At 60.9% G+C, this 26607-nt stretch overlaps 2 protein-coding genes across 3 annotated transcripts in view; one reads left to right on the top strand and one right to left on the bottom strand.

The window, feature by feature from the left end:
* The window catches only part of STAB1 (stabilin 1), a 27361-nt gene extending 9765 nt beyond the window's left edge, over window positions 1–17596 (top strand). Inside the window, exons 18-69 of one of the 2 annotated variants that reach the window (XM_014826586.3) lie at window positions 256–414; window positions 856–918; window positions 1163–1258; window positions 1505–1591; window positions 2117–2228; window positions 2688–2874; window positions 2984–3077; window positions 3188–3346; window positions 4639–4734; window positions 5427–5522; window positions 5660–5707; window positions 5892–6022; window positions 6193–6304; window positions 6719–6796; window positions 6885–6983; window positions 7117–7215; window positions 7372–7503; window positions 7727–7855; window positions 8033–8089; window positions 8494–8577; window positions 9094–9289; window positions 9399–9494; window positions 9583–9628; window positions 9720–9796; window positions 10012–10137; window positions 10322–10395; window positions 10544–10618; window positions 10872–10994; window positions 11305–11352; window positions 11573–11650; window positions 11765–11911; window positions 12360–12500; window positions 12594–12653; window positions 13047–13223; window positions 13307–13393; window positions 13494–13643; window positions 13743–13799; window positions 13888–14089; window positions 14472–14621; window positions 14709–14813; window positions 14967–15074; window positions 15157–15350; window positions 15445–15589; window positions 15669–15802; window positions 15889–16054; window positions 16138–16247; window positions 16343–16462; window positions 16548–16697; window positions 16776–16880; window positions 16968–17114; window positions 17196–17312; window positions 17392–17596. In XM_014826586.3, the coding sequence (XP_014682072.2) occupies window positions 256–414; window positions 856–918; window positions 1163–1258; window positions 1505–1591; window positions 2117–2228; window positions 2688–2874; window positions 2984–3077; window positions 3188–3346; window positions 4639–4734; window positions 5427–5522; window positions 5660–5707; window positions 5892–6022; window positions 6193–6304; window positions 6719–6796; window positions 6885–6983; window positions 7117–7215; window positions 7372–7503; window positions 7727–7855; window positions 8033–8089; window positions 8494–8577; window positions 9094–9289; window positions 9399–9494; window positions 9583–9628; window positions 9720–9796; window positions 10012–10137; window positions 10322–10395; window positions 10544–10618; window positions 10872–10994; window positions 11305–11352; window positions 11573–11650; window positions 11765–11911; window positions 12360–12500; window positions 12594–12653; window positions 13047–13223; window positions 13307–13393; window positions 13494–13643; window positions 13743–13799; window positions 13888–14089; window positions 14472–14621; window positions 14709–14813; window positions 14967–15074; window positions 15157–15350; window positions 15445–15589; window positions 15669–15802; window positions 15889–16054; window positions 16138–16247; window positions 16343–16462; window positions 16548–16697; window positions 16776–16880; window positions 16968–17114; window positions 17196–17312; window positions 17392–17448 (5886 nt within the window). In that variant the 3' untranslated portion in view covers window positions 17449–17596. The remainder of the gene's footprint in view (window positions 1–255; window positions 415–855; window positions 919–1162; window positions 1259–1504; window positions 1592–2116; window positions 2229–2687; window positions 2875–2983; window positions 3078–3187; window positions 3347–4638; window positions 4735–5426; window positions 5523–5659; window positions 5708–5891; window positions 6023–6192; window positions 6305–6718; window positions 6797–6884; window positions 6984–7116; window positions 7216–7371; window positions 7504–7726; window positions 7856–8032; window positions 8090–8493; window positions 8578–9093; window positions 9290–9398; window positions 9495–9582; window positions 9629–9719; window positions 9797–10011; window positions 10138–10321; window positions 10396–10543; window positions 10619–10871; window positions 10995–11304; window positions 11353–11572; window positions 11651–11764; window positions 11912–12359; window positions 12501–12593; window positions 12654–13046; window positions 13224–13306; window positions 13394–13493; window positions 13644–13742; window positions 13800–13887; window positions 14090–14471; window positions 14622–14708; window positions 14814–14966; window positions 15075–15156; window positions 15351–15444; window positions 15590–15668; window positions 15803–15888; window positions 16055–16137; window positions 16248–16342; window positions 16463–16547; window positions 16698–16775; window positions 16881–16967; window positions 17115–17195; window positions 17313–17391) is intronic. The other variant, XM_044754495.2, reaches the window with a different exon arrangement.
* Window positions 17478–26607, bottom strand: NT5DC2 (5'-nucleotidase domain containing 2). The gene is made up of 14 exons (XM_014826589.3): window positions 26287–26607; window positions 22231–22415; window positions 21974–22048; window positions 21647–21702; window positions 21418–21511; window positions 21070–21198; window positions 20898–20958; window positions 20717–20819; window positions 20495–20596; window positions 20220–20301; window positions 18287–18373; window positions 18064–18204; window positions 17916–17980; window positions 17478–17832 (listed from the first exon to the last, which is right to left on the bottom strand). Exons 1-14 carry the CDS (start codon window positions 26516–26518, stop codon window positions 17571–17573), a joined length of 1674 nt encoding a protein of 557 aa, XP_014682075.1. The 5' UTR covers window positions 26519–26607; the 3' UTR covers window positions 17478–17570.

Below are 26607 nucleotides of genomic sequence, written 5' to 3'. Positions count from 1 at the left end.
CCAAAAGGCTGGGAGGGCTCCAAAGAGGAGGAGGGTGAGCACGTGGGCAGGGGGTGCTCCATGTGGTGGAAACAATGTGGGTCAGGGTACGGGGGCTGGAGCAGTTTTGCCGGAGCAGGAGGCATTGCTGAGGAGAGGGGAGCCAAGAGGGCCCGGCAGGCTGGGCCTTGCACTGAGCTGCAGAGGAGGCGGCGGCACTGGGGCTGGGCTGGGGCCTGGTGGGCTGGATGGGTTGCACACGGGGCTCTGCCACAGGGGCGCATCCTGCTGGGACCTGAGGGGGTCCCTCTACGGAGAGTCGATGTACTGGCTGCCAACGGCGTGATCCACATGCTGGAGGGCATCCTGCTGCCCCCGACCATCCTGCCCATCCTGCCCAAGCACTGTAACGAAGAGCAGCACAAGATCGTGGCGGTGAGCACACTCTGTGCAGTGAGCCTTCCGTGAGACCCCCCACGTCGCTTTCGTAGGGCTCTTCTCCCAAGGGAAGGCCTACATGTGTGGGTGGGCTGATGGGGACTCTGGGGCCCAGGTGCAGACCCACGGATCCACCTGGATGTCCCCACCCCCCAGCCCTCAGCAGTCGTCCTGATTGTCCCTTTGAGATCACTCTTGTGTCTTTGGCCCTCTGTCCCCAGCTTCCCTGCTGGGGTCTGTGATTCCCTCATCCTGTCACTCTGAGCCCTGCCCTACCACAGGGCCTTTGCCCTGGCTCTGTCCTCTGCCCAATCACCATCCCCTGGCCCTCCTGTGGATGACTCTTTCTCTGACCTCAGGTCTCAGCTCAATGCCACTTTCTTAGGGTTTGTTGAATGAATAAACCATGACTAACCCACCTCCCCTTGCCCTGCCTAGGGCTCCTGTGTGGACTGCCAAGCCCTGAACACCAGCACGTGCCCCCCCAACAGCGTGATGCTGGTAGGCATCCCTGGGCCCAGCCCTCAGGGCTGACTTCTGACTGCCTAGCAAGCTTTCTGCCCTGGGTCAGGGTGGGGAGGAGGGGCTGGGAGGCTAGGCTGGACCCGGAACCTCAGCACTCCTCGACCCACGGAGGATGGGAGTGCTGGACCCAGGGAGCTAAGGTCAATTGACCAGGGCAGCCTGGCAAAGAAGGCCAGCCCAGGACCCACGCCTGCTGACCAGCCTTGCACGGCCCACCCAGGACATCTTCCCTGAGGAGTGTGTCTACACCTATGACCCTAGTGGGCTCAACGTCCTGAAGAAGGGCTGTGCCCGCTACTGCAACCAGACCATCCTGGTGAGCCTGAGCATGGGTGCTCACTCCCTCGTGACCTAGGGCGCTTGCTTCTCCTCTGGGGCCCCCAGGCTGGGGCTGAGTGAGCTGCCCTCTTCAGAGAGCTGTGGTGCATTCTAGTGGTGGAAAAGGTGTCACAGAGGGGCCTCACCCACCGCCTTGCTCTAGAGATGGGACCAAGGAGCAGAAGCAGCCTGGGCAGCGGGGATGGCATGACCCTCCTGGACCCTCAGACACATTCTTTTACAGAAACCTGGCTGCTGCAAAGGGTTTTTTGGGCCTGACTGTGCGCAGTGTCCTGGAGGCTTCTCCAACCCCTGCTATGGCAAAGGCAATGTGAGTCTCCTCTTGCCCTGGGGTGTGGTGTCGGGGAGACAGGGGCTCCCTCCCGAGTTGGCCAGTAACTGGCTGTGTGTCTGAGCCAAGCCTGCCTGTCTCTGGCCTTGGGTTCCTCACGTCTAGGCAGTGGAAGCTGGACCCAATTATTTTTACTACTTTAATTAGAAATAGTTAGATAGATTTTTGTATCTATTTTCATAAAGGCTATTTGTCTGTAGTTTTTTTCCTGTGTTCTATTTTAGCGCTTTGTAATATCAGGGTTTCTTTAGCACCTGGCTATGGAAGAACACAGCAGTTATGTGGTTCTAGGTTGAGCAGAAGTCACCCATGGAACCTCCAGGGCAAGGTGCCTTTTAGGGGCTGGTTCTTTGGCAGTATCAGTGATTTGGAAGGTGTCTTCCAGGGGGAGGGCTTCTGGGGAGAGCAGGAGCTCAGAGTCAGCCCATGGAGGGGAGGGGTGTTGGGGGAGAGGGTGTGGAGAGGCCCCTCTGTGTGACTGATCCTGCGTCCTGCCCACCCCAGTGCAGCGATGGGGTCCGGGGCAATGGGGCCTGCCTCTGCTTCCCAGACTATAAGGGCATCGCCTGCCACATCTGCTCCAACCCAAACAAGCACGGAGACCAGTGCCAGGAAGGTGGGTGGTCTTAGCCCAGGCTGCCTGCATGGAGAAAAAGGGTCTGCTTGGGAAGAGGACTTAGGACTCCAAAGAAGGGGAACAGAGCCCCAGGAGGAAGGGTGAAGGCCAGAGGGAGTGGAGGAGGATTTGGGAACAGAAATAGATCCCTGTTTCACCCATGCCAGGAAGAGAAATGTCATTTAATCTGAAGTGTGCCAGACTTAGGTTGGACACACAGAAGAACTTCCTGATGGTGGTGTTGGGGGCAGGGTAGCTAGAAGGGGGTGACTCAAAGCAAGAAGTGCCCCCCTCCATTTCCTCTGCCCCCCCCATCAAGTCTGGGCTGACCTCTGATTTTTTGACCCTGAAGTCAAAACTATGCTGGCTGCCCCATTCCTAGCACTCCCCCTCCTGCATCCAGGCTCCCAGCCAGCCCGCCCCTGCCTCAGTTTCTGGGCTCCCATCTCCTCCCTGCAGACTGCGGCTGTGTCCACGGTCTATGTGACAACCGTCCAGGCAGTGGGGGTGTGTGCCAGAGTGGCACGTGTGCCCCAGGCTTCAGTGGCCGCTTCTGCAACGAGTCCACAGGGAGCTGTGGGCCCACAGAACAGGCCCAGCACTGCCACCTGCACGCCCGCTGCGTCACCCAGGGGCGTGTCGCCAGGTGAGGACTCGTGCTGCCCCTCTGCCCAGTCCACAACCGAACTGTAGGTTTGCTCAGCCTTGAGCCTCTTCCAGAGGTTCATTGGAGCCCCTGGTTCACCCACCCCCAGGTGTCTCTGTCTCGATGGCTTTGAGGGCGATGGCTTCTCCTGCACACCCAGCAACCCCTGCTCCCACCCAGACCGTGGCGGCTGCTCAGAGAACGTCAGTCTGGCCCCTTCCCTGATGTCCTGGCCCACGGGTGGAAGGTGGGACTCTGTTGCCCTCTGCCCGCCCCCCTGCAGCCTTGAGTCATTTATCCATGGCTCTCACAGGCTGAGTGTGTCCCCGGGACCATGGGCACCCACCACTGCACATGCCACAAAGGCTGGAGCGGAGATGGTCGTGTTTGTGTGGCCATTGACGAGTGTGAGCTGGACGCGCGAGGTGGCTGCCATGCTGATGCCCTCTGCAGCTATGTGGGACCTGGGCAGGTGAGGCGCAGCAGGCCTAGAGACAGCAGGGTGGAGGGTCTCTGTTCTGGGGGACTCTCCTCCTACCCCATCTGACTCCAGGAACTCAAGCTCAGGGTCTTAAACTCAGGCACAAATGAGAATCCAGTTCTGAAATGTTGAGTCGTACAATCTGGAAGCAGTGGCCATGTGCTGGAAGAGATGTGAGGGCCATGATAGTTTTAAAGGAAGGTGCATTCCACTGCCAGTCTAAGCAGCATTTTTTCCCAATCAGAAGACTGTGCCTCCTGTCTCTCAGAGATGAGGACTCTCGTAATCAAAGCAATGAGTTCTCTGCTTTAACTGACCACTGGGACCATCATTTTCTGACAATGAGTTCATTCATTCATTTGTTGCTTTCCCATGTGTTGCCAGGCACTTGTTACACGCTAGTCCCTGTTCTAGACTTAGGAATTCAATGCTGAGCAAAGCAGGAAGAGACCTCTGCCCAAGGAGAGTGATGTCCCCAAATCTTTAGACTCTTGGAAATCCAGCTCTGGAACTGCACAATCTCAGAATCTACTCACAGGATCTCAGGACCTGAGCCTTCCATGTAAAGCATTTCAGGCCTGGCGAACCTGAGGGCTGGCTGACACTTAAGAATCTCTAAAATGCCAATTGGGAGGCCAGGCCTGGCTGGCTCAGGACCTTATTCTCTCACTCCACAATAGTCTGAACCACCCGCCTGTGGGGTCTTAGCAGTGAGAACTCAAATGGGCATGCAAGCTGGAGCTCCGAACTCTTAGCGGGAGCTTTAAAGTTCAGAACTGAGGACTGGAAGAAGCAGGTTGAGATGCCTGCCCCCAGCTTGCAAACAAGGGCAGCTGAAATCTGGACAGTCTCAGTTACTCACCTGCAGTGTGGACACTGGCAGTCAGTGGGAAGGAGCAGAGCAGCTGAGCCGGATGGTAGGGTTGGAGGTGGGATGTGAGCCACCATCACTGGGGCTGACTTGGCAAATAACTGCCCACATACTGCTAACCTCAATGGCCCTGGCAGGGCCCAGGCCCAAGAGCAGAGGGCCACTGAGTCTTCATGGACACTTCTTTGCCAATGCCATCACTTCCTTGGACTCAAGCTGAGAGCCAGTCACCCCTCAGGGCCTCAGTCTCCCCATCTGGAACATGGGTCTGCAAGGGTGGGCCTGGGAGAAGCTCCTCTGGGGTCTGAGCAGACCTCCCCAGGGGAAACTGTCCATTGAGAGCTGAGGGGTGGAGGAGGAAAGGGTTGGGTGCTCCTGGTGAGATGGGCCCTCTGCTCCCCAACCTCCCCAGAGCCGGTGCACCTGCAAGCTGGGATTCGCAGGGGACGGCTACATGTGCAGCCCCATCGACCCCTGCCGGGCGGGCAACGGTGGCTGCCATGACTTGGTGAGGGGTGAGGGGGCTCCGAGCCCTGGGGAAGTTCTCGGGGGGCCTTGGCTGCAGTGCTCACATTTTCTCTGTGTGTCCCTGTCTCTGGTCGGGATTGGAATCTTTCTAAACCCCAAATCCTAACCATGGTCACCCCCTTGCCCACAGGATACAGTTTTAGTCCTCCTTATCAAGGCCCCGGCCCCTGCCCAGACTCCTCTCTCCACCTTTGCTCTCAGCACCCCCCATTCCATGCTCCCGCAGTCACTCTGAGCTCCTCACTGTGCCCTGACCTCTCTCTGCTCTAACACCACCACACTTCTACCCCGGTATTCTGGAAGGCCTCACCTCGCCACGCTTTTGGCCTGGCTAGCTCCTCCTGCTCTCAGTTCAGGACTCTACTGAGGGTCCAGAGCCTTCTGGACATCCCACAGCCCTGGGCTTCCTGGACCCATCTGTCACGATGGGGTGGAGTGACTCATGTCAAATGCTCAGTGGTCTTGGAAAGCAGAGCCAGGGACACCAAAGGAGCAACATGAATGCAGACTGGAGGGATGGAGAGACAGATGGTGGGAACGGGTGGCTGGACAGAGAGACAGTAGGAGCATGGGCGACAAGGGTGAATAGAGAGATGGAGGATGGGTGCTGTCCAGCTGGCCATGTGGGTGCTGAACGGAGGGTCATGTCTCTCTGCCCCACCCCCACCCCAGGCCACCTGCCGGGCAGTAGGGGGAGGTCAACGGGTCTGCACATGCCCCCCTGGCTATGGGGGTGATGGCCTCAGCTGCTACGGAGACATCTTCCAGGTGAGTGTTTCCCTATGGCTGGGGAGGAATCTTCTCGCGCACCTCAGGCGGGAATGGGCAGTGCTTGGGGCCCTGGAGGGAAGGGGGACTTGGGTTTGTCCCTGGGCCTGTGACCTCAGCTCTTTCCCTCCTCTTAGGAGCTGGAGGCAAATGCCCATTTCTCTGTCTTCTACCAGTGGATCAAGGTAGGAGAGGGCAGAAGGCTGGGGTTCTGGCTCCCATCTAGGAGGCCTCCCTGGATGCAGGGGCACTGCATAACATCTCCAAGAGCTAGAGGTGGGGGGCAGGCCGGGAGGTTTGGAGCAGATGATCTCAAGATGGTGGCTGCCTTCCTCACTCCTCCTGTCCCCCTCCACACTGCGTGCACAGAGTGCCGGCATCACTCTTCCTGCCGACAGCCGAGTCACAGCCCTCGTACCCTCTGAGTCTGCCATCCGTAGGCTGAGCCCTGAGGACCAGGCCTTCTGGCTGCAGCCAAGGATGCTGCCCCAACTGGTCAGGTGGGCAGCCAGGGCCAGGCCCCGGGAGGGGTCTTCTGTGGGAGACCCAGCCCCTCCCCAGAGGCACCCAACCTGGCATGTGTCCACCCCTTGGTGTGGAGCCCAGTCCTAGGGGTCTCTGTAGGTTACACTAACCTGGTTCCATGGTCCCCCAAACTGTGCCCCCTCAGGGCCCATTTTCTCCAGGGCTCCCTCTCCGAGGAGGAGCTGGCCCGGCTGGGCGGGCAGGATGTGGCCACCCTGAGCCCCACCACACGCTGGGAGATTCACAACATCAGTGGGGTATGTGGTGAACTCTGGGCAACAGAGGGGACCATGTGGGGCATGGAAGAGAATTTGAGTGGCTGCAGGCTTCCCAGACCAGGGACTCCAAGGGACAAGATCAGGGCCCCCTCGCCCTGCCCAGGACCAGGCTCAGAGGGTGTGCTCAGGACACTTCTGCTGCTGGGCAGTGACTGCCCTGCCAGGGGTTGTCTGTTCCTCTTTGTCTGCATGTGCACCCCTGTCTCTCACACATGGGCTTTGCTAAGAGTCTGTGTGCCCATCTGATGGGTTTGGAGTCTGAGGGTGTCTGGGCCAGGCTGGAGGCTACCAATGGGCGACTGTGTGCCCAGCAGCCTCTCTGTTGGTCCTGCACCCACTCGTAAGTGTCCACCTGTGTCCACCTGTGTCTGAGCTCTGCCTGCTGCCTTACAGAGGGTCTGGGTGCAGAACGCCAGTGTGGACGTGGCTGACCTCCTCGCTACCAACGGTGTCCTACATGTCCTCAGTCAGGTATGCCTGGAGGGGCTGTGCGCAGGGAAATTCCCAGGCAGGCCGAGAGGCAGTGGCATACTGACCAGCCCCCCATGCTGCTTGCCAGGTCCTACTGCCTCCAAAAGGGGCCATGCCGGTTGGGCAGGGGTTGCTGCAGCGACTGGACTCGGTGCCTGCCTTCCGCCTCTTCCGGGAGCTGCTGCAGGTAAGATCAAGAAGAGAGAGGGGAGCAGCTTGTCAAGGGTGCCCTCCCCCAGGTGCAGAGGGGGCTGGCTGGCTCCTAGGGTCCAGACTCAGGGCGATGATGCCCTTCCCTAACCCCGGCCCTCTGCCCCTAGCACCATGGGCTGGTGCCCCAGATTGAGGCTGCCACCGCCTACACCATCTTTGTGCCCACAAACCACTCTCTGGAGGTCCAGGGCAACCGAAGCAGCCTGGTGAGGTCACTGGGACAGGGGCAGCTGAGGGAGGAGGGTGAAGGCCTGGAGCTTGAGCCTGAGCTTGCCGTCCCACGGCAAACGGACACGGGGAGGAACGCACTGTCCAGGGCAATTGGTGGCCCTGGAACCCCCTGAACTTTTCCTTTCCCTCAGGATGCAGACACAGTACGACACCACGTGGTCCTGGGGGAGGCGCTCTCCGTGGAAGCCCTGCAGAGGGGGGGACACCGCAACTCCCTTTTGGGCCCCGCCCACTGGCTCGTCTTCTACAACCATAGCGGCCAGGTTTGGGGGACAAGGAGATCCTACCCCAGGGAACCCTGCTCTTGAAGACCCTTTCTCTTTGGAGTTCCCCTACCTGGGAGCCTCCAACGTTTGCTCCAGGGACCTCCCATCCTGGGAGAGCCCCCCATTTGTGGACACACCCCCAGCCCTGGCCTTGTAGCTCCTGAGGTGAGGGTGGTGATGGGGGGGGGGGGTGGGTTCAGCCTCCTATCCCACTCCCCAGCCTGAGGTGAACCATGTGCCACTGGAAGGCCCTTTGCTGGATGCCCCTGGTGGCTCACTGTTCGGCTTGTCAGGGGTCCTGACAGTGGGCTCAAGCCGCTGCCTGCACACCCACGCTGAGGCCCTGCGGGTGAGAAGCTGGGGACAGAGGATCACAGTCGGGCAGTTCAGAGCTGGGAGGTGCTGGCTGGGGCGTAGGGGCACTAGGTCAGGGCTGGAAGAGCTGTCAGCCTGCCCTAGAGGAAGGAAGGTGGGTTTGGGGGCCCCACCACAGGACCCCCTGATGCTCTGCCTTCCCAACCCCCAGGAGAAATGTATAAACTGCACCCGGAAATTCCGCTGCACTCAGGGCTTCAAGCTAGAGGTGAGCCCGGGCTTAGCACAACTCGGTCCCTGCTTTGCCTGCTCTCACTGCTGCCAAGCTGTCCAAGCCCCTGGGGCCCAGCTCTGCTCACCCAGGCCTGGGGAACTGGAACAGTGTGGGCTGCTCCACTGGCTGGGAGAGGCCAGGGGGCCTGGGCACAGGTCTGCCCAGAGGAGGCCTCACTTGGACTTGTGGCTGAGGCTGGTGACCCTGTGCCAGGCCTGATCCTGCCCACCCTCTGCTCATCAGCTCTGTCTGTCTTGGTCCCTCCCTGATGCTTCTGTTCTCCTGTGTTTGTCCCTCTCACCCGCTGATACCTGTAGTCCGGCTCTCTACCCCTCCACTCACTGCCCTGCCCCTACTCAAGCCACTAGCTGAACCCTCCTGCCTGTCCTTGTTTCCAGGACACCCCCAAGAAGAGCTGTGTCTACCAATCTGGCTACTCCTTCTCCCAAGGCTGTTCCTACACATGCGCCAAGAAGATCCAGGTTTGCCCTGAAGCACCCTCCCAAGTCTTTGACCAGAGAGAAGGAGGTGGGAGCGGGGCCCAGGGGAGGAGCTTGGATTAGATTTCAAGGGCAGAGGCAGGCTGGGGCTAGGGTGAGGACAGTGAAGCAAGCCCCAGAGGAAGGGGAAGGGAGAGAGGTCCAGGTCAGAGAGGCCAGTGTTTGTCCCTGTGGCCATGAGCTCTGGGAGTGGGGATGGGGAGAGGGAGAAAGGGGCTCAGCCTGGAGCTGACACAATCAACCAAGCCCCAGGGGCAGCATCTGGGCCCAGCTCTGCCCCTCTCGATGGGATCCAGCACAGTCCTTCCCTGCTTGACTCTGTTTCCTCACCCCTGCCATGGGGAGGATTATAGAAGGTGGGCTCCATTTCCCTGGGTCCAACTTGCTTTGCGCTATGGCTTTGTGGCTCCAAGATGACCTCTGCCTGCCCCAACCTTCCCTTCCCCCTGACATCTGTCCTGGCCTGTGCCGGACCTCTCCTTGCACCCCTCCTTGCAGGTGCCTGATTGCTGCCCCGGCTTCTTTGGCACACTGTGTGAGCCGTGCCCGGGGGGTCTGGGAGGTGTGTGCTCAGGCCACGGGCAGTGCCAAGACAGGCTCCTGGGCAGTGGGGAGTGCCGCTGCCAAGAGGGTTTCCATGGGACAGCCTGTGAGATGTGTGAACTGGGCCGCTACGGGCCAAACTGCACTGGAGGTGAGGACTAGGGAGCAGGTAGGAATGTGGGCATCCTGGCAGCAGACACCCCAGCAGGAGCAGGACGAAAGCACTGGGTAACACCTGTCCTCCCTTGTCCCACTCCCAGTGTGTGACTGTGCCCATGGGCTGTGCCAGGAGGGGCTGCGCGGGGACGGAAGCTGTGTCTGTAGCGTGGGCTGGCAGGGCCTTCGCTGTGACCAGAGTGAGTGGCCCCAAGGGGGAAAGGCGGGTGACTCCTGAGGAGGTGGTTCCTGGGTCCAAATGACCAGAACCGTCCTCCTGCCCTCCAGAAATCACTGGCCTTCAGTGCCCGAAGAAGTGCGACCCCAATGCCAAGTGAGTGAGCTCAGCCTGGGGCAGGTGGGCAAGTGGGTGTGGGGACTGGGGCCTGGGCAAGCATAGGCTGAGCTGTTGCTGTCCATCCCAGCTGCGTACAGGACTCAGCTACAGCCCCAGCCTGCATCTGTGCCGCGGGATACTCGGGCAATGGCATCTACTGTTCAGGTCCAGCCATACCGATGCCCCGGGCCCCCCTGAAATTTTGGGGTGGCCTTCCCTGAAGAGTTCTCTCCACTCCCCCTAGGTCCAGTCTCTATCCCTGTCCCATCTAAGGTCTCACTCCTCCCTCTGACCTTTTACTTTCTCATGTGCCCTCCTCCCCTGTCCCACTCTGTCCCTGTGCCTGCTCCTCACAACTCTCTGGGATCATCTACCCCTAGAGGTGGACCCTTGTGCCCAGGATCATGGGGGCTGCTCTCCTCATGCCAACTGCACCAAGGTGGCACCTGGGCAGCGGACATGCACCTGTCAGGATGGCTACACTGGTGATGGGGAGCTGTGCCAAGGTGAGGCTGGGATCCCCAGCCTGAGTGTATGTGGGGCTAGGGGTCTGGCTTCAGTGACCTGAGTCAGACTAGGCAGGGACATGGGGACTGAGGTGCTGAGAGGGTGGGGGATGAGCACTTGAATGGACAGATGAATGCAGGAGCCACCTAGGGCCACTTCTCATCCTGGCATCTCTTCTCTCAGAAGTTAACAGCTGTCTCGTCCACCATGGAGGCTGCCACCTGCATGCTGAATGTATCCCCACAGGCCCCCAGCAGGTCAGCACAACAGGGTTGACCCTGGGGCTGTGCCACCCCACCATAGGGTGGTGCCCCCTCAGACAAGGCCCGGGGAGGGGGTACTTCTCTTCAGGGCACTGGCCCGCTCATGGGTGCCAGCAGCCCCACTGATCAGGATTTGGGACAGGTCTCCTGCAGCTGCCGCGAGGGTTACAGTGGGGATGGCATCCGGACCTGTGAGCTCCTGGACCCCTGCTCCCAGGTCAGGCCCCCAGCCCTACCCCATTTCAGAGGAGGAGGGGACTAAGGCAGGAACCAGCCCTCCTCACCCCCAGCAGGGTCCTAAGGGCCTCTGAAGAGGGAGCCACCCTCCCCACAATCTCAGTTCTGACTGACCAGTAGGAAGCAGGGCTTTGGGGGTTGGACAGAGAACTTCACAGCCCCTTCCCCAGGGCTGGTTGGGGCAGAGGAGTCCTAGGAGCCTCTGATGCCTCTCTCTCCTGTCCCTGCCTCAGAATAATGGAGGCTGCAGCCCCTACGCCGTGTGCAAAAGCATAGGGGATGGCCAGAGGACATGCACCTGTGATGCAGCCCACACTGTGGGTGATGGCTTCAGCTGCCGTGCCCGAGTCGGCCTGGTAATGATGCCCATCCGACCCCTGACCCAACCTTGGCTACGCCCCAATGGGCCTGACCTATGATATTGGTTAAGATCCCATATTTGATCCTGATCCTAGCCCTGACCATGACCCTGAGCCTGACCTCTGACTCTACCTGGGCCTGACTCAGCTGTGATCCATGAAACTAATCCTGACCCCAGCTGAGACCTCCTTGGCTTTCCTTTCCTCATCTCTGCCTTGGCCAGACCTTGGGCCACAGGTGCTGGGACAGGCACCAGGGCCTCAATGGGGGCCACTCAAAATCTGAATGGATCCTTGCTCCCCCCAGGAGCTCCTTCGGGACAGGCATGCCTCATTCTTCAGCCTCCATCTCCTGGTGAGTGACCAGCTGGCCTCCACTTCCTCGGTGCAGCCTTCGCCTCTCTGATCTGCAGGTCCCTCCTGTCTCTGGGCCTACGTGTTCTCATTTGGTCAGGGATTGGCTGGTCTGGTCTCTCTGAGTCCCAGTCATTCCTGGAGGGTCCGTGGAAGCCCCAAGTTGGGAGTTGGTCCCAGGTTGCCCCTCTTCCATTCAAGCTGCTCCCCCATCCTCCCAGGAATACAAGGAGCTCAAGGGCAACGGGCCTTTCACAATCTTCGTGCCGCACGCAGATCTAATGACCAACCTGTCACAGGTAACGCAGCCCCCAGAGCAACGCTGGGGAGGAACGGACATTCCAGGGGGTGGGCACTGTGTGGAGAGAGGCGGCAGTCAGGGCCCCCCTCTACCCTCACGACTCCCACTCCAGGATGAGCTAGCCCGGATTCGCGCCCAGCGCCAGCTCGTGTTCCGCTACCACGTGGTCGGGTGCCGGCAGCTGCGGAGCCAGGAGCTACTAGAGGAGGGCTATGTCACCACGCTCTCGGGACACCCGCTGCGCTTCAGCGAGAGGGAGGTGAGCTCAGGCCCCGCCCCCGGCTCGGCCTGGTCCCAGCACGGCTCTCCGCAGACCCAGGACTCAGCTACTTTCAAACCCCGCTCCTGCACGCCTGTGCTCGCCCCCACGCGTTAAGACCCTCTCACCTCCCCTGGGCCAGGGAGGGCTCTCATTGATGAGAGAGCTATGAGTTGGGCGCAGACTGCCCACTACCACGGGCATGTCCCCGGGCTCAGGACTTCTGAGCCTGGCCCTGTGCCGATGACGGCTCCCACCCGCCGGTCCGTGTCCAGCGCGGCTGCTGTCTCTTGGGAGGGAGGTGAGACCCCAGCCACCTTCCGCCCCAAGACTCGCCCAACCCAGGCTCCATCCCCGCCTCTGGCCCACCCACAGCTCCCGAGCACCCCACCAATCGGCTTCATTCAGCCCCAGGCCCCGCCCCCATGTGCCCCTGCCCCGCCCCCAGGGCAGCATATACATCAACGACTACGCGCGCGTTGTGAGCAGCGACCAGCAGGCGGTGAACGGTATCCTGCACTTCATCGACCGTGTCCTACTGCCGCCCGACGCGTTACACTGGGAGCCTGACGCTGCCCCAATCCCGCGGGTATGACATGGACACGGGCCGGGGGCCTGGAAGGCAGGCGGCTGGGATCCTTCCTCCTCACCTGACTCACTGCTCATAAGCGCCTTTCCCCAGAGAAACGTCACCGCCGCCGCCGAGAGCTTCGGTTACAAGATCTTCAGCAGCCTTGTGACGGTACTGCTCCCCTGTATGGGCCTATCACAATGGCATATGTGCACGTGTTAGCGTGTGTATGCTGGTGACTGTGACTGTGTGTGCGACTGTGTGTCTGCTCCCCTGTCTGTGCTCACCCAGTCGTGTACAAACCTATCCCTTGTGTGAGTGAGCTCGTCTGTGTGCATAGGCCACATCTGCGTGCATGAGCCTCTCAATGTGAGCACTGAGGTGTGCTGAAGTGTGCCCACAAACCTGACAGCGGTCAAGGTGTGTGCAAATTTATCCCTGCATTTATGTCCATGTCTATCTGCCTGGGATGGCTACAGAGGAGTGTGGCTGCTGGGAAGGCTGCCTGGGTTCCTGGAGCCCCTTCCTGGTCTCTGACTGCCACACTCTGCTCTGTCCTGCCAGGTGGCTGGCCTCCTGCCCCTGCTTCAAGATGGGTCCCATAGGCCCCTCACAATGCTGTGGCCCACAGACTCTGCCCTGCGGGCTCTGCCACGTGATCAACAGGCCTGGCTGTACCATGAAGACCACCGGGACAAGCTGGCAGCCATTCTTCGGGGCCATGTGATCCGAAACGTCGAGGTGGGTGCACCCCAAGACCTTGGTCCCCACTGCCTGCCACCCAGCCTGCCTGCCCAGCTCCAATCGTGCCTCCATCTGCTCAGGCCTTGGCATCTGACCTGCCCAACTTGGGCCCACTCCGCACTATGCACGGGACCCCCATCTCCTTCTCCTGCAGCCGTGCCCGGCCGGTGAGTCTGGGGAGGCTTGAATGAGGGAGGCAGGGGCCCCAGCAGAGGGGGGCTGCAGTGCACCTGTGACTCCCATGTCCCCCACAACCTCTGCCTGCAGGGTGAGCTCATGGTAGGTGAGGATGATGCCCGCATCGTGCAGCGGCACCTGCCCTTTGAGGGTGGCCTGGCCTATGGCATTGACCAGCTGCTGGAGCCACCTGGCCTTGGTGCCCGCTGTGACCGCTTTGAGACTCGGCCACTGCATCTGGTGAGGGGGCTGTAGGCCAGAAGTGGATGGGCAGGGGCCCAGGCCCGCCTGTCCTGTCCATCTACCTGACCTTGCTGTGCTGGCCTCCATTCCTTCCAGAAGATTTGCAGCATCTGCGGGCTGGAACCGCCCTGTCCTCAGGGCTCACAGGAGCAGGTAAGGGGCTGGGAGCTGGGTGGGGGTTTGGCCAGGGCCCGGGGCCCACCAAGTCAGGTTTTCTGCAGCCTGACTCCTCTTGGCCCAGGGCAGCCCTGAAGCCTGCTGGCGCTACTACTCCAAGTTCTGGATGTCCCCTCCTCTATACTCCTTGGCACTGCGTGGCATTTGGCCCCAGCCCAGCCTCTGGGGCCCGCCCCAAGGCCTGGGCAGGGGCTGCCATCGCAACTGTGTCACCACCACCTGGAAGCCCAGCTGCTGCCCTGGCCACTACGGCAGTGAGTGCCGAGGTGAGCGTCCTGAGGTTGCAGATGCTGAGGACTGGCTCCTCTGGCCCCCAAGATAGCCAAGGGCAGAGCTCTGGCCATTGTTCCTGAGACAGGGTGTTGGGGTGGTCAGAGGCTGGGGCAGGTCTGGGGTGAGTGAGTGCATTTTACCAGGAGGGAATTCTCTAAGAGGCAGAGTGAGTATGTAGATGGTGCTGGGGGTCTGGGTGTTCTCCAGGGCACGGTGGCTGAGGCTACTCAGCAGCACAGGGACTTGGGTGGATTGCTGCTTCTGGAAGAGCCTCAGCTGCCACTGGGTGGAGGATGGACAGTGGGGCTAGGCTGGGGATGCACGTGTGTGTGTGGTCCCCTGGCCCCACCTCACTTCTCCCACTCCATCCTCTAGCTTGCCCTGGTGGCGCCAGCAGCCCCTGTAGTGACCATGGCGTGTGCATGGACGGCATGAGTGGCAGCGGGCAGTGCAGGTGCCGTTCGGGGTTTGCTGGCACAGCATGTGAACTCTGCGCCCCAGGAGCCTTTGGGCCCCACTGCCAAGGTGGGCTGTCCTGCCCCACCCTGCCCTGCTCCCTGATTCCCTTAGCCCCTGTGCCAACTCCGTCCTCCTGCCTGTTCCTCTCCTCAGCCTGCCGCTGCACCTCCCATGGCCGCTGTGACGAGGGCCTCGGGGGCTCTGGCTCCTGCTTCTGTGATGAAGGCTGGACTGGGTCACGCTGTGAAGTACAGCTGGGTGAGTGGCCCATGTGCCTGTGCCCACCCTGCATGCTTGTGTACACTTGCACACACCAAGTGGAGGCAGTGAGGGTGGGTGGGAGGGAGGCCGGAGGGGCGTCCAGGAGGGCGGCTACTAACCTAGATATGTGTTGTGGGCCCTGGGGGACAGAGCTGCAGCCCGTGTGTGCCCCACCCTGTGCACCCGAGGCCGTGTGCCGTGTGGGCAATAGCTGTGAGTGCAGCCTGGGCTATGAAGGGGACGGCCACACGTGCACAGGTGAGCAGGTGGGTGGGGAAGTGAGGTGGGAGGCCCTCCTCCCCTCTTGTCACTTGGTCCAACCCCTTCCTCCCTTTCCCAGTGGCAGATCTCTGCCAGGATGGGCATGGCGGCTGCAGTGAGCATGCCAACTGCAGCCAGGTTGGCACAGTTGTCACCTGCACTTGCCTGCCCGACTATGAGGGTGATGGCTGGAGCTGCCGGGCCCGTGACCCCTGTGCAGATGGCCACCGCGGGGGCTGCAGTGAACACGCAGACTGCCTGAACACCGGCCCGGTGAGCAGGCAGGGAGCCAAGCAGCTAGCTGGGGAGGCGCCACAGAGCATCTCCCCCAGTCCCTGAAGGGCACCCACCTGCTCTCTCCCCGCAGAACACACGGCGCTGTGTGTGCCATGCTGGCTATGTGGGTGATGGGCTGCAGTGTCTGGAGGAGCCTGAGCCGCCTGTGGACCGCTGCCTGGGCCAGCCACCACCCTGTCACGTGGACGCCGTGTGCACTGACCTGCACTTCCAGGGTGTGCTTCCCTGCCTGTTCCCAGTGCCCCTGCTTTACCTCAGGGACTGCTGGCTGACCCTGCATCCCTCCTTCTGCAGAGAAACGGGCTGGTGTCTTCCACCTCCAGGCCACCAGCGGCCCTTATGGTCTGAACTTCTCAGAGGCTGAGGCGGCATGTGGGGCCCAGGGAGCTGTCCTTGCTTCTCTGCCTCAGCTCTCTGCTGCCCAGCAGGTGAGTAGGGCCCAAGAGTCTGGGCCAAGCCTATGGATGTCCCTTGATTGGGCCTAGAGTCTTAACATCCCCTTCTGCCCCTACAGCTGGGCTTCCACCTGTGCCTCGTGGGCTGGCTGGCCAATGGCTCAGCTGCCCACCCCGTCGTCTTCCCTGCGGCAGACTGTGGTGATGGTCAGGTGGGCGTGGTCAGCCTGGGCACCCGGGGGAACCTGTCAGAGCGCTGGGATGCCTACTGCTATCGAGAGCAAGGTGCAACCACCCCACCACACCCCACCCCTTGGCTCTGCCCCTTCCCACCGATCCACCAACCCACTGACCTACCTTTCCCACAGACGTGGCCTGCCAATGCCGTGATGGCTTTGTGGGTGATGGGACCAGCGTGTGCAATGGGAAGCTGCTTGATGTCCTGGCCACCACTGCCAACTTCTCCACCTTCTACGGGGTGTGCTGGGGTATAACCTCAGGGCTGGGGGTGAGGGGTAGCTGGGATCCCTGGGAAGGGAGCCTGCCCACAGTGCTGTCTCCCTACCCTCCCAGATGCTGCTGGGCTATGCCAATGCCACCCCGCGGGGTCTTGACTTCCTGGACTTCTTGGATGATGAGCTCACCTATAAGACACTCTTCGTCCCTGTCAATGAAGGCTTTGTGGACAACATGGTAACTAGCAGGGGGCATGGGCAGACCAGAGCCAACTCTGCTCCCTCTGGCTGGCCCAAGCCAACAGGCCTTGCTTTGCCTATAGACGCTGAGTGGCCCAGACCTGGAGCTCCATGCCTCCAATACCACCTTCCTGAGCACAAATGCCAGCCAGGGTACCATGCTCCCCGCCCACTCAGGCCTCAGCCTTGTCATCAGTGACGTGGGTCCTGACAACAGTACTTGGGTCCCTGTGGTGAGTCTGGCCGCTGCCCCTCACCTGCTGGCCACAGCCCTCACTCACCTACTGAGCCTGACTCTGGTCTTCCTACAGGCCCCAGGGGCAGTTGTGGTTAGCCGTGTCATCGTGTGGGACATCATGGCCTTTAATGGCATCATCCATGCTCTGGCCAGCCCCCTCCTGGCACCCCCCCAGCCAGTGAGTTGGTGGTGGGTTGGGGGGAGGTGGTCAGGCAGAGCTGCAAGGATGGCTCTGGCCAGGTCCTTGATGCTCTCCTTGTTTCAGCACGCAGTTGTGGCACCTGAGGCCCCATCTGTGGCAGTAGGTGCAGGGGCTGTGGTAGCCACTGGAGCACTGCTGGGCCTGGTGGCGGGAGCCCTTTACCTCCGTGCCCGAGGGAAGGCCACAGGCTTTGGCTTCTCTGCCTTCCAGGTAGGGTTGGGCTGGGGGTTGGTGGGGGTCTAGGTCCACCGATCTTGCTCGAGGCCCCTTACAACTTACCTCTCTTCTCAGGCGGAAGATGATGCTGATGATGACTTCTCCCCATGGCAGGAAGGGGCCAGCCCAACCCTGGTCTCTGTCCCCAACCCGGTTTTTGGTAGCCACGATGCCTTTTGTGAGCCCTTTGACGTGAGTGTGGGAGGCAGGGGGATGGGGAAGTGGGCCCAGGGCCTGGTCTTGGCCCAGCCACAAACGATCCTCTCCCCAGGACTCGCTCCTGGAGGAGGACTTCCCTGACACTCAGAGGATCCTCGCAGTCAAGTGACACGGATTGGGCTGAAGCAGAGGCACAAGCAGGAGGGAGTCCACTTTTATTGCTTGTCTGGACAGAGGCCCCAAGTGGGCGGGGCAAAGGGGCCGGAGCCTATTCGGACAATAAAGGTGCCCTCAGCGGATGTGGGCCATGTCGCCGAGGAAGGGTGTCTTCATGCAGCCGGTGCAAAGCTGGTCCATCCAGAGAGGTGCCTCGTGCTGCAGGGGCGTGCGCCGCGGGTAGAAGGTGAAGTCCACGCGGTAGTTGAGCAGGCAGCTGAGGGAGGCCATGTAGAGGTCGGAGAAGCGCACGAGGCGCCGTGAGAAGTAGGTGGGGTTGTGGAATGTGCGGAAGATGCTCCCAAACTGAGCGTTGAACAGGGCTTTGGTAATGCACCTGGGGAGGGAGACAAGGGGCACTCGAGGCGGGGGACAGGAGGGGGCTGGCCGGGACTCCTGCCCCGGCCCCACCCCGCTCACCTCAGCTCCTGCCGCTCCTTCATCCAGGCAGCCAGCACCTGCCTCGACTCGGCGTCCTGGTAGGTCTGGGGGGACAAGGTGTGCGCTGGGTATGTGTGCCCAGGTGGCAGCCTGGCCCCTCCCCGGGAGGTCCCCGCCACCTCCGCACCTGCATGCGCTCCAGCAGCCCCGTGAGAGCCTGCTGCCACGTTAGCGAGTGCATGTACTGCTCTGTGTTGATGATGCGGATCTCACGCTCCAGCTCAGGGATGATGGCACCTGTGCGCCAGCCATGCCGCAGCATGAGATCCTGGTGGGCGGAGTGGAGAACAGGGCTCAGAGCCAGCTAGGAGGGCTCCCTCCCTCCTGTCGCCCAGGCTTTCCCCCCTCACCGCCAGGTCACTGTACAGGTGGTCTCCGAAGTAGAGCACGCGGGGGCCACGCCATTCCGTCAGGCGCAAGAAGTCAAACAGGTTTCCCTGGGGAGAAGTGGGGGACACTGCTGAGCCCAGTGTGCCGAGGGGGCTCCCACGGGGCTGCCAGAACTACTCCTTGTTCTCCACCAGTCCTCCCAAATCCCCAAAGGCCACAAGCCCCTCCGGCTACAAGCCCCTCCAGCCGGATGCCGGGCTGCCCTTTCCTGTGGCCTTGCTGTCCCCTCTGGGCTCTGGCCCTCGCCACCTCCCCCCCACACTCAGGAAGGGGGTCTGCCTGCTGCAGGAAGGTCTCCTGTAGGCCTGGCATGGTGCCCTGTGCCTCCAGGGCCTCCCCTCCTTGTGGCCCTGAGTCTTCTCTTTATGGGAAGCAGATTGCAGCAGCAACCGTGGCCCTGACGTCCTTCCCGGCCTCCCAGCCTGAGCCCAGAGGGATCCAGCAGACCACTGGCAGACCTCACTGGGAGGCTGTCTGCCCCTCCTGCTCCAAAGCTGGAGAAAAGAATAAAACTCTCAGCCAGGCTCAAAGACAACAGAGGAAGCTCACAGGGGAGTAGAAACGGGGGGCAGGAAGTGCAGCAGCTGCTGGGGCAGAAGCCCACACCCCAGAAATGAGAAGAATTTACACCCTGCCAAAAGGAGTTACTAGAGGCAGTCTGTGCTTGTAAGAGGCCCAGGAATATGAAAGCCCTGGGGCAACAGGTAGTTGTGAAAGACTTAATTGTTGAAATAAGCTCAAGTGAAGAGGCTGAGGAGCAGGAGAGCCCTCTGAAGAGGGAGGTATGAGTGGGCAGAGGGCTGAGGATGTGCCTGAACCAAGAGGAAGAATCTTGAGGTGCAGGTGCTGAGTTAGGCAGGATGGACCTGAGGTTCCAGCAACAGGAGACAGAGAGGAAGGGAGAGCGAGCAGAGAAAGATGAGAATGAAGTAGGATCCAACACACACACACAATGAAATTTCAGAACATCAGGCATAAAGAAAAGTCTAAAAGCTGCCAAGGAAGAAAAAGTCACATGTTCCCCACCCCGCTCAGGCTCAGCCAAAGTGCCAAGACAAAGGAGAGCGCTGCCCTCAGAGCCAGGGGAAGAGCCTATGCTTGAGGGGGCCATGGAGAGATGGGGGCCAGCAGGCTGGGAGGACTGCCTGCAGGCCAGGCCTCAGCATTGGGCACCCCAAGGCTGCTTCCTGTCCCTGTGGCTGTACTCCTGGTCCAACTGCTGGCTTCCTCCCTCCCCCAGCCTCTGGAACCCCCACTCCCAAAAGCTCAGCTCAGCCAGGATTTCCGCATTTCATCCAGAGCCAAATGCCTTAATCTCCTCCTGCTCAACGCCCCCACCCCTGGCCCAGCACCAGCTCCCTTCTCATCTTTCTAGCCAGCCAGGAAAGGGGGTCTCCCCAGAGGCCTCTGAGTCACCCCCACCAGTCCAGCGCTTGTCCCAGCCAGGCTTGTCTGGCTGCAGCAGAGTGCTCAACCCAAGTAATAACAGTGCCATTTATCAGGCACGCAGCAAATGCCCAGCCAATCTAAGGGTTCTACATCACAACTTGAGTATTATACCTCTTCTACAGATGAAGAAAGCAAGGTGTAGAGAGGCCAAGTGACTCGGCCAGGCTCCCTCTGATACTGAGTAGTGGAGCTGGAATTCAAATACAGGCAGCCTGACCCAGAGGCCAAGCCCTCGAAAATGCTCAGGCGTGTGCCCTGAGAGCCATTTCTCGGTGGCCCCTGGACGTAGGGCCATGGTGTGAGGGGACAGACCCACAGCAGATGTGTGGTGGCTGGTCAGGGCCCAGGAGACCATGCCACAGCCCCCTCTACAGCCTGGGAATTGGTTAGGCCCTGTGGCCCCAATCAGGTGCTACTCCCACCTAGATGGCAGATGGCCCTCACCTGCCGATAGATCTTGCCCTTTTCCAGGCTGGTGATACGGTCCCACTGGAGAGAGCCCTTCTCATCAAGTTTTCTGAAAGGCCTAGGGTCGGGGTAAAGGGCTTGATTTCCAGTCTGGCAGGGCCACATGCCAGGCACCTCCCCACTCCGCAAAGGCCCACCTGCTCATGTGGGCCACAAGGCAGCAAGGGGACTGTGCCCACCCCAAGCACACCGGGCAGTGAGCAAAGGCCAGTCCCCACTCCCTGGCCCCATCACCCCTGCCAAGCCCATACTTGCGCCGGTCGGTAAAGAAGCTGGGCTTGTCTGCCTGGACGATGACCACGTCAAAGAGTTGGCGCCAGTCGGGACCCACCATGTGCCGCATCCCCTTGTCCCTGGGCAGAGGTGGGGCAGAGGTGGGACAGGCGGCAGGTGGTCTGAGGGAGGCTCCCAGCCTGCCTACCTCCTGCCCAGCCCTGTCCTGCTCCCTCTTCCCACAGCAGGGTGGGACTCACACAAAGCTGAAAGGACTGTTGGTGATGAGGAACAGCTGTTTCCCATGGGCCACCAGGCGGCTCAGGACGGCGAATGTCTCATCCCCTCTCAGGATATACTTCTCTAACAGGGGGAGATGGGTCTGTGAGGGCCAGCACTGCCCCGTGCTGGCAGGCTGCAGCAGCTCCGGTCCAACCTTACCCATGTCCTGCTCGATCCACTGGTACATGAGGCCTTTTACGTGCACATCTCGAATGGCATCCTGGGGGCAGTGGAGGGATGGTGAGGGTGCAATGGGGCCCAGGAGGGCCTGCCCTGCTGTGGTTGGACTTCACCTTCCCTGCCACTGGAAAGGCAGGCCCAGTGTCCTCACCGTCACATCCTTGTAGAGGTGCGCTTGGTCAAACTCCAGGCTGTGGCCCAGGAAGTAGTCCACCACGCAGGACAGCAGTGCCATCTCCGGCAGTGAGAAGATGTCCATGAACTGCTTGATGGAGGGACCCTAGGGAGGAGGCCACTGCCTCAGCAACCCCTCCAGCCCCACCCCACCCCCAGTCCTGGAGACCAGGGGCTCCAAGTCTGCCTTGGATCACTGGTGGAGGGGTGCAGTCTGTGGGTCAAGACTGGCTCACTGGGAGGTGGACACCACCTGCCAGGGAGGCAGCACCCACAGTGAGATCACTGAGCTGGCTGCCCTGGGAGTGGCAGATGGAGTAAGTACCTTGCCATAGAAGCCGCTCATCTGGTACAGTGGGATGTGCTGGGTGCCCCCATACAGGTCAATCACCTCCTCGTCCGGCACAGGCTGCAGGCCCCTGGGTGGTGCACAAATGTCATCAGTCCGGAGTGGTCCTGAGCCCAGGCCCCAGCATAGGGTGGGGAATGGTGGGGGGAGGCAGGAGGGTATGATCTGGAGTAGCTGGCGGGGGCAGGGCAGAGTCAGTACCGACCTGTAGGCCGTCCCCAGCTGCACATAATGGAAAGCGTCAATCTTCATCAGAAGGCTCTGGGGGCACCAGGGGAGTGGGATGGGTGGTGAGGAAGGAGTCTGCCATTGGCCCTGAGCCAGCCTCTTTCAGCCCCAATGCTGAAGCCCCAGTTGGATGGAACCAAGGGGATCATGTGCATACCAAGAAGCAGCTACAGCTTGGAGGCCAAGGGGTTAGACAGATGAGGAGACCCCCCCCCACCACCATAGGAGACGAGGGGCTAAGGAAGTAGCCCCGATATACAGCCAGTCAGAGGGGCCAGGGAGAGTCAGTGGGCTAGCCACTTACCTTCTGAATGTCGTAGTGGAGGCCACGGATGGCAAAGCTGGGGTTGTAGTCATACTTCCGAATCCCCTCTGGGTACTGTCGAGGGAAAGCAGGCCAGGCCTGAGCCAGTGGCACTGCCAGACTTGCTGGCTGGGTGGCGACCTCAGGGGATCAACTTAGCCACCTGCCCAGGGGAGCCACATAACTCAGCCTGGGGTCAGGCCAAGCTGGGCACTGCAGGCCTCCAGGGCCTGGGCCCCCTGCCTGGCTAGCCTCACCTTGTAGTGCTCAATCAGGATGTCACGGGCGGCACTGAAGATCTCTGGGTGCAGTGCGTCTGCATACTGGGCCAGTGTGTAGTCATAGTCGAAGCCATAGACCTCGACATCACGCAGGCTGATCTCGTTGTTGGCGTAGATGGCTGCTGGGTTCAGGAGGCTGCAGACCTCAGGGGGAAGGAGATCTAGGGGGAGGAGATCCAAGTATGATGAGGACAATGACGTCCTCACGGCAACAGCAAATGGTTACTGAGCACTTTCAAGGTGCCTAGCTCTGGGAGCCTCACGAAAAACCCCAGGATGGGTACTCTTTGCTGCAGATGGTCAAACTGAGGCTCAGAGAGAAGTCACTTGCCCAGGGTCACATGGTTGGGGTAAGGCAGAGCAGACCATGGGCCAAGATCAGAGCTGGAGCTTCTACCTGTGGGTCCTGGGTTACACCATCACTGGCAGACCACCAGGTGCAGAGAGCCCAGGCCTCCTCCAGGCTCTCATAAGCCCCATCGGAGACATGGCTATGCCCCGACCCTTTCTACCTTGCCTGAAGCTGGGGGTTGGGACTTAGAATGAACATTATCGGCAGTGAGAGGGGTGTGGTATTGGGTAGTCCCTCTGCTGCTCAGGCCCCCAGCTCTGAGCACCTGTCACAGCCTGTGGAGCAAAGCCCCTCTAATCGGATTTCAGCTGCCTGCCAGCCTGTATAATGACATTTGCTGCCTCTAGCCAGGGAACATTGCTAATTACGACAGGCTGGACAACAGGCAGGATGAGTGGCGGGACCTGCGATGTCATGTCCTGGGTCGTTACCTAGACTGCTCCCTAGAAGAAGCCACCTCAAGCCCCTGGCTGCTCCTGAGAGGCCCAGTGGGACACTGTGCAGAGTGGGCTCTGGGGTCCCAGGGAGGCGGATGAGGCTGAGGGGTCCCAGGCTCACCTGCCTTGGTTTCCTCATCTGTAGAGTGGGAGAGGTGGATGGGGAAAGGACACGGGCTTTGAGGTCAAGAGACGTGACAACCCTCCCTCTTATGACTGTGACCTCAGGGAGGTCACCTCACCTTTTGGGCCTGTTTCCTTATCTCTAAAGGCAGAAGAAAAACTGTACCAACCTATAGAATTACTAAGAGGGTCGTATACAACATGCTCTGTGCAGCATTCCTGCTCTGCACTCATGGCAAACGTAGGATTAAATGGGCAATGCACCTCTGGAGCCCACCTCCCCGGTCTGGATTTCCCTGCCTCACTCAAGGCGCAGGGGTTGCAGGGAGAGAGGGGAGCAGGCAGAACTAGGTGCACAGGGCACTGCCCTGCAGGGGCTCCAGCTGGCCCTGTTCCTGAGACCTCTAGCCTGCGGCTAAGGCCCAAACAGTCCCAGCCTCCACAAATTCCTGTCTCAGCCACAACCAGTTCTGACCTCGAAGCAGAAGCCCTTGACCGTGCAGCACGGCCGGTAGCTGCCTGTGCTCAGAGGCAGACACTTGCTGATGAGATCCCACGCTCCTAGTATTAGCCTCGGAGGCCCCTTTGGAACACGGGCTCCTCCCCTACCCCCTTTCCTTTGGAGCCAAGTGCAGGGTGTGGGTGCGGGAACAGGTGTGGCTGGTTTCTGTGAGCCCCAGGCCAACCTAGGCATGGCACAGAGCAGCTGCTTCACAGACTCGTGGGTGCGGACAGAATACTCCTCACTGCGATGCATGTGAGACACAGCCGACTTTGGCTCTCTAGGGAGCTGCTTTTGAGATGCCCCTCATCTGGTGTCACTAGGACCCTGGGCCTTGCCCTCCCCATGGTCCTGAGTTCCTGGGCACCAACTGTGATTCTTGATACGATGTCCAGTAGCCTCCCCAGGAGGCGAAGGGCCTGCTTGGCAGTGCAGCCCCTTCACTGGCACAGAGTTACAGCCAAGTCCAAGCTTTTGCCTCTGCCCTTGAGGATGTTCCCAGGAATGGACAATTCTCCCAGGAACAAAGCAGGATGAGGAAGCAGCCCACAGGGCTTGGCCTCCTAACCTGATTTCTGCACTGAGAAAACCATAGCTCTGGGGGCCACAAGGTTCCACTCCCTTCCACAGGGCTGTGGTGGTACACAGGGCCAGGTGAGCAGGATGTGCCCCCACCTGCACTGGCCTCCCGAGTTCACTGGTCTCACTGTCCAGCCCCCACCCTTCTTTCTCCTCCTTGGTCCCCAGTTCCCACGCCTGCCTGACGTTCCAGGATCCAGGGGCAACTCCTCCCATGGCAGCCATGAGACTCATTGTGGGGCCATCCCCCCAGCTGCTGCTAGGTGCACTTGCTGGGTGCCTTAAAGCCTCAAGTTGTTCAATCCTCACTTCAATCCTGTGAGGTAGCTACACTTATTCCTCCATTATCTAGAGAAAGGAACTGGGGCTCAGGGAGGTGAAGTCACTTGTTCCAAACTATCCTGCAGTAGGCAATGAGGTTGAGATTAAGGCCTGCCTTAATCACTCAGCCCCTTGGTCTAGCCTTCCAGTGTCACCGTAGTGAAGCAGGGGCGGGGAGGGGCTGGCCTCGGGGCAAAGTTCTGCCCACAGGCATCAGCCCAATGCACACCTTGGCTCCCAGAATCTCCCCCAGAAAACCCAACCAGAAGGGGAGAGTGAGGACCCAGGTGTACAAGGCTGGTTTATCCTAGTGCTCATCATGGCATCTTGGAAATGACCTTGCCCCTTTCACATCAAGAGGAGCTTGGGGGGGGGGGGGGGTGTCTCTGTGAAGATCTGAAAATCTGGGTGAGACCTGAGTGACAAAGCCCAAGAGACCTCCCTATGTCCCACACCTCCAGGCGGGCTTCTCAGGCTGCTCTACAGAGGGTGGTCTCCAGGCCCAGAGCAAAGACATCTCCTTGAACAGCATCCCAGGCCTACCCCTTCCACTGAGGGTGGGCTCCTGACAGAGGCCCAAGGGCTCCAAAACCACCATTCCTCAGGGGTCTTAACTCTTCTGCCTTTAGCTTCTCAAGAGATAGTCCCATCCACCCATCACTCTCAGGTCCCCACACAGCTGGAGTGGAAGCCCCCATTCAGCCAGTTGGAATCTTCCAGACAGGGCGACTCTGTCCTATCAGACAATGAAAGATGGTGTCACACCAGGGGGCTCCTGCGGAAGCTCCCCTGCCCCTTCTTGGGCGTGGTCCTTTCTGAGTCATCACACACCACCCTGTGTGTGAGGGGTCCCAGGATTGTGTTTTATGCCATAAGACAGAGGGTCCGAGAGGGTGAGGCTGGCTGAGCACCGCTCAGCTGCTCAGCGATAGGGCCAAGACCCAAAGGGCATCTGTCTGCTGCAGAGGCAGGGCCCCACGAGACCGCGGACACACATGGAGCACCCTCAGCTCTCCGGCTTCACCAGGACACTCCAGCTTGCCCTGTCTGAGAGGAGGCGTCAGGCCTCATCAGCCCATTTTACGGGAGAGGAGGACAGAGGAGGTTAAGTGCCCTGGCCAAGGATGTAGCGGCCCTTCTGGATTCCAAGGAACTGGGGCGACTTTGTCTCGCTTCTCCAACCAACACCTTCCTCTCCTGGGCTGAGAGCGCTCTGGAGCTCGAGGGCGTAATCTAGAGGTGTCGGAAAAGTCTAGTCGACGTCCACTGAGGTCGGGCAGTCCCTAGGAACCCGTTCCGGCCAGCGCCGCCGGCGGGCTTTGCCCCCGGTACTCCCGCCCCAACTGAGGGCGCCTGAGAGAACAAGCGGTTGGGGCCGCTTCCGCCGCGGCGGAAAAACGAGCAAAGACGGCAGAGGCCCCAGTTCCGGCGGCTGCTTCAGGAACCCCGAGCTCCTGCAGACGGAGCCGCGAGCAAACCTCCCGCCCGCCCACCAGAGGCCCCGGGACGACCCGCTGGAGCCTCTCGCGAAAAGCCGCCCAGGCTTCGGGCCCCGGAGCCTCGGCGAGCCGCCCCGGGGCGCTTCCCCCGAAGAGCGGCGCCCGGGACGGCCTGGGGGGCGGTGCCCTGGCGCTCCGTCCGTCTGTCCGTCGGCGGGCGCGCCTCTGCCACCGCGCGGGATACTCGCCCCGGGGCTCATCCCACTCCGGCTCACCCACCGTGCACCAGCCTCCGCATGTCCTGGTAACGAGCCCACAGGTGCGCGCTGAGCTCGGCGCCGCCGGTGGGCGCTGGGGCGGGCGCGGAGCGCGGAGCGCCCGGGCAGTGGGCACCGGGGCCTGGGGGGCCGCAGCCAGGACAGGAGGGCGAGGACGAGGCAGCTCGCGGCCCGCCCTGGCCTCCGCACGGCAGCCAGCGCCGAGCGGCCGCCCGCAGCCCTGCACCCGCCATGCCCGCTGCGCGCCGCCCGCGCAGCCCTCGGCCCCGTAGGCCACTCCGCTGCCCTCCTCCTGCGCGCCCGCCACGGTGGCCGCGTGCTC

This window comes from Equus asinus, chromosome 21 (assembly GCF_041296235.1).
Source record: "Equus asinus isolate D_3611 breed Donkey chromosome 21, EquAss-T2T_v2, whole genome shotgun sequence".
Taxonomy (NCBI): Eukaryota; Metazoa; Chordata; class Mammalia; order Perissodactyla; family Equidae; genus Equus; species Equus asinus.
Note: the sequence above shows the minus strand (reverse complement) of the source record. Positions and strands in the feature narration are given on the sequence as shown.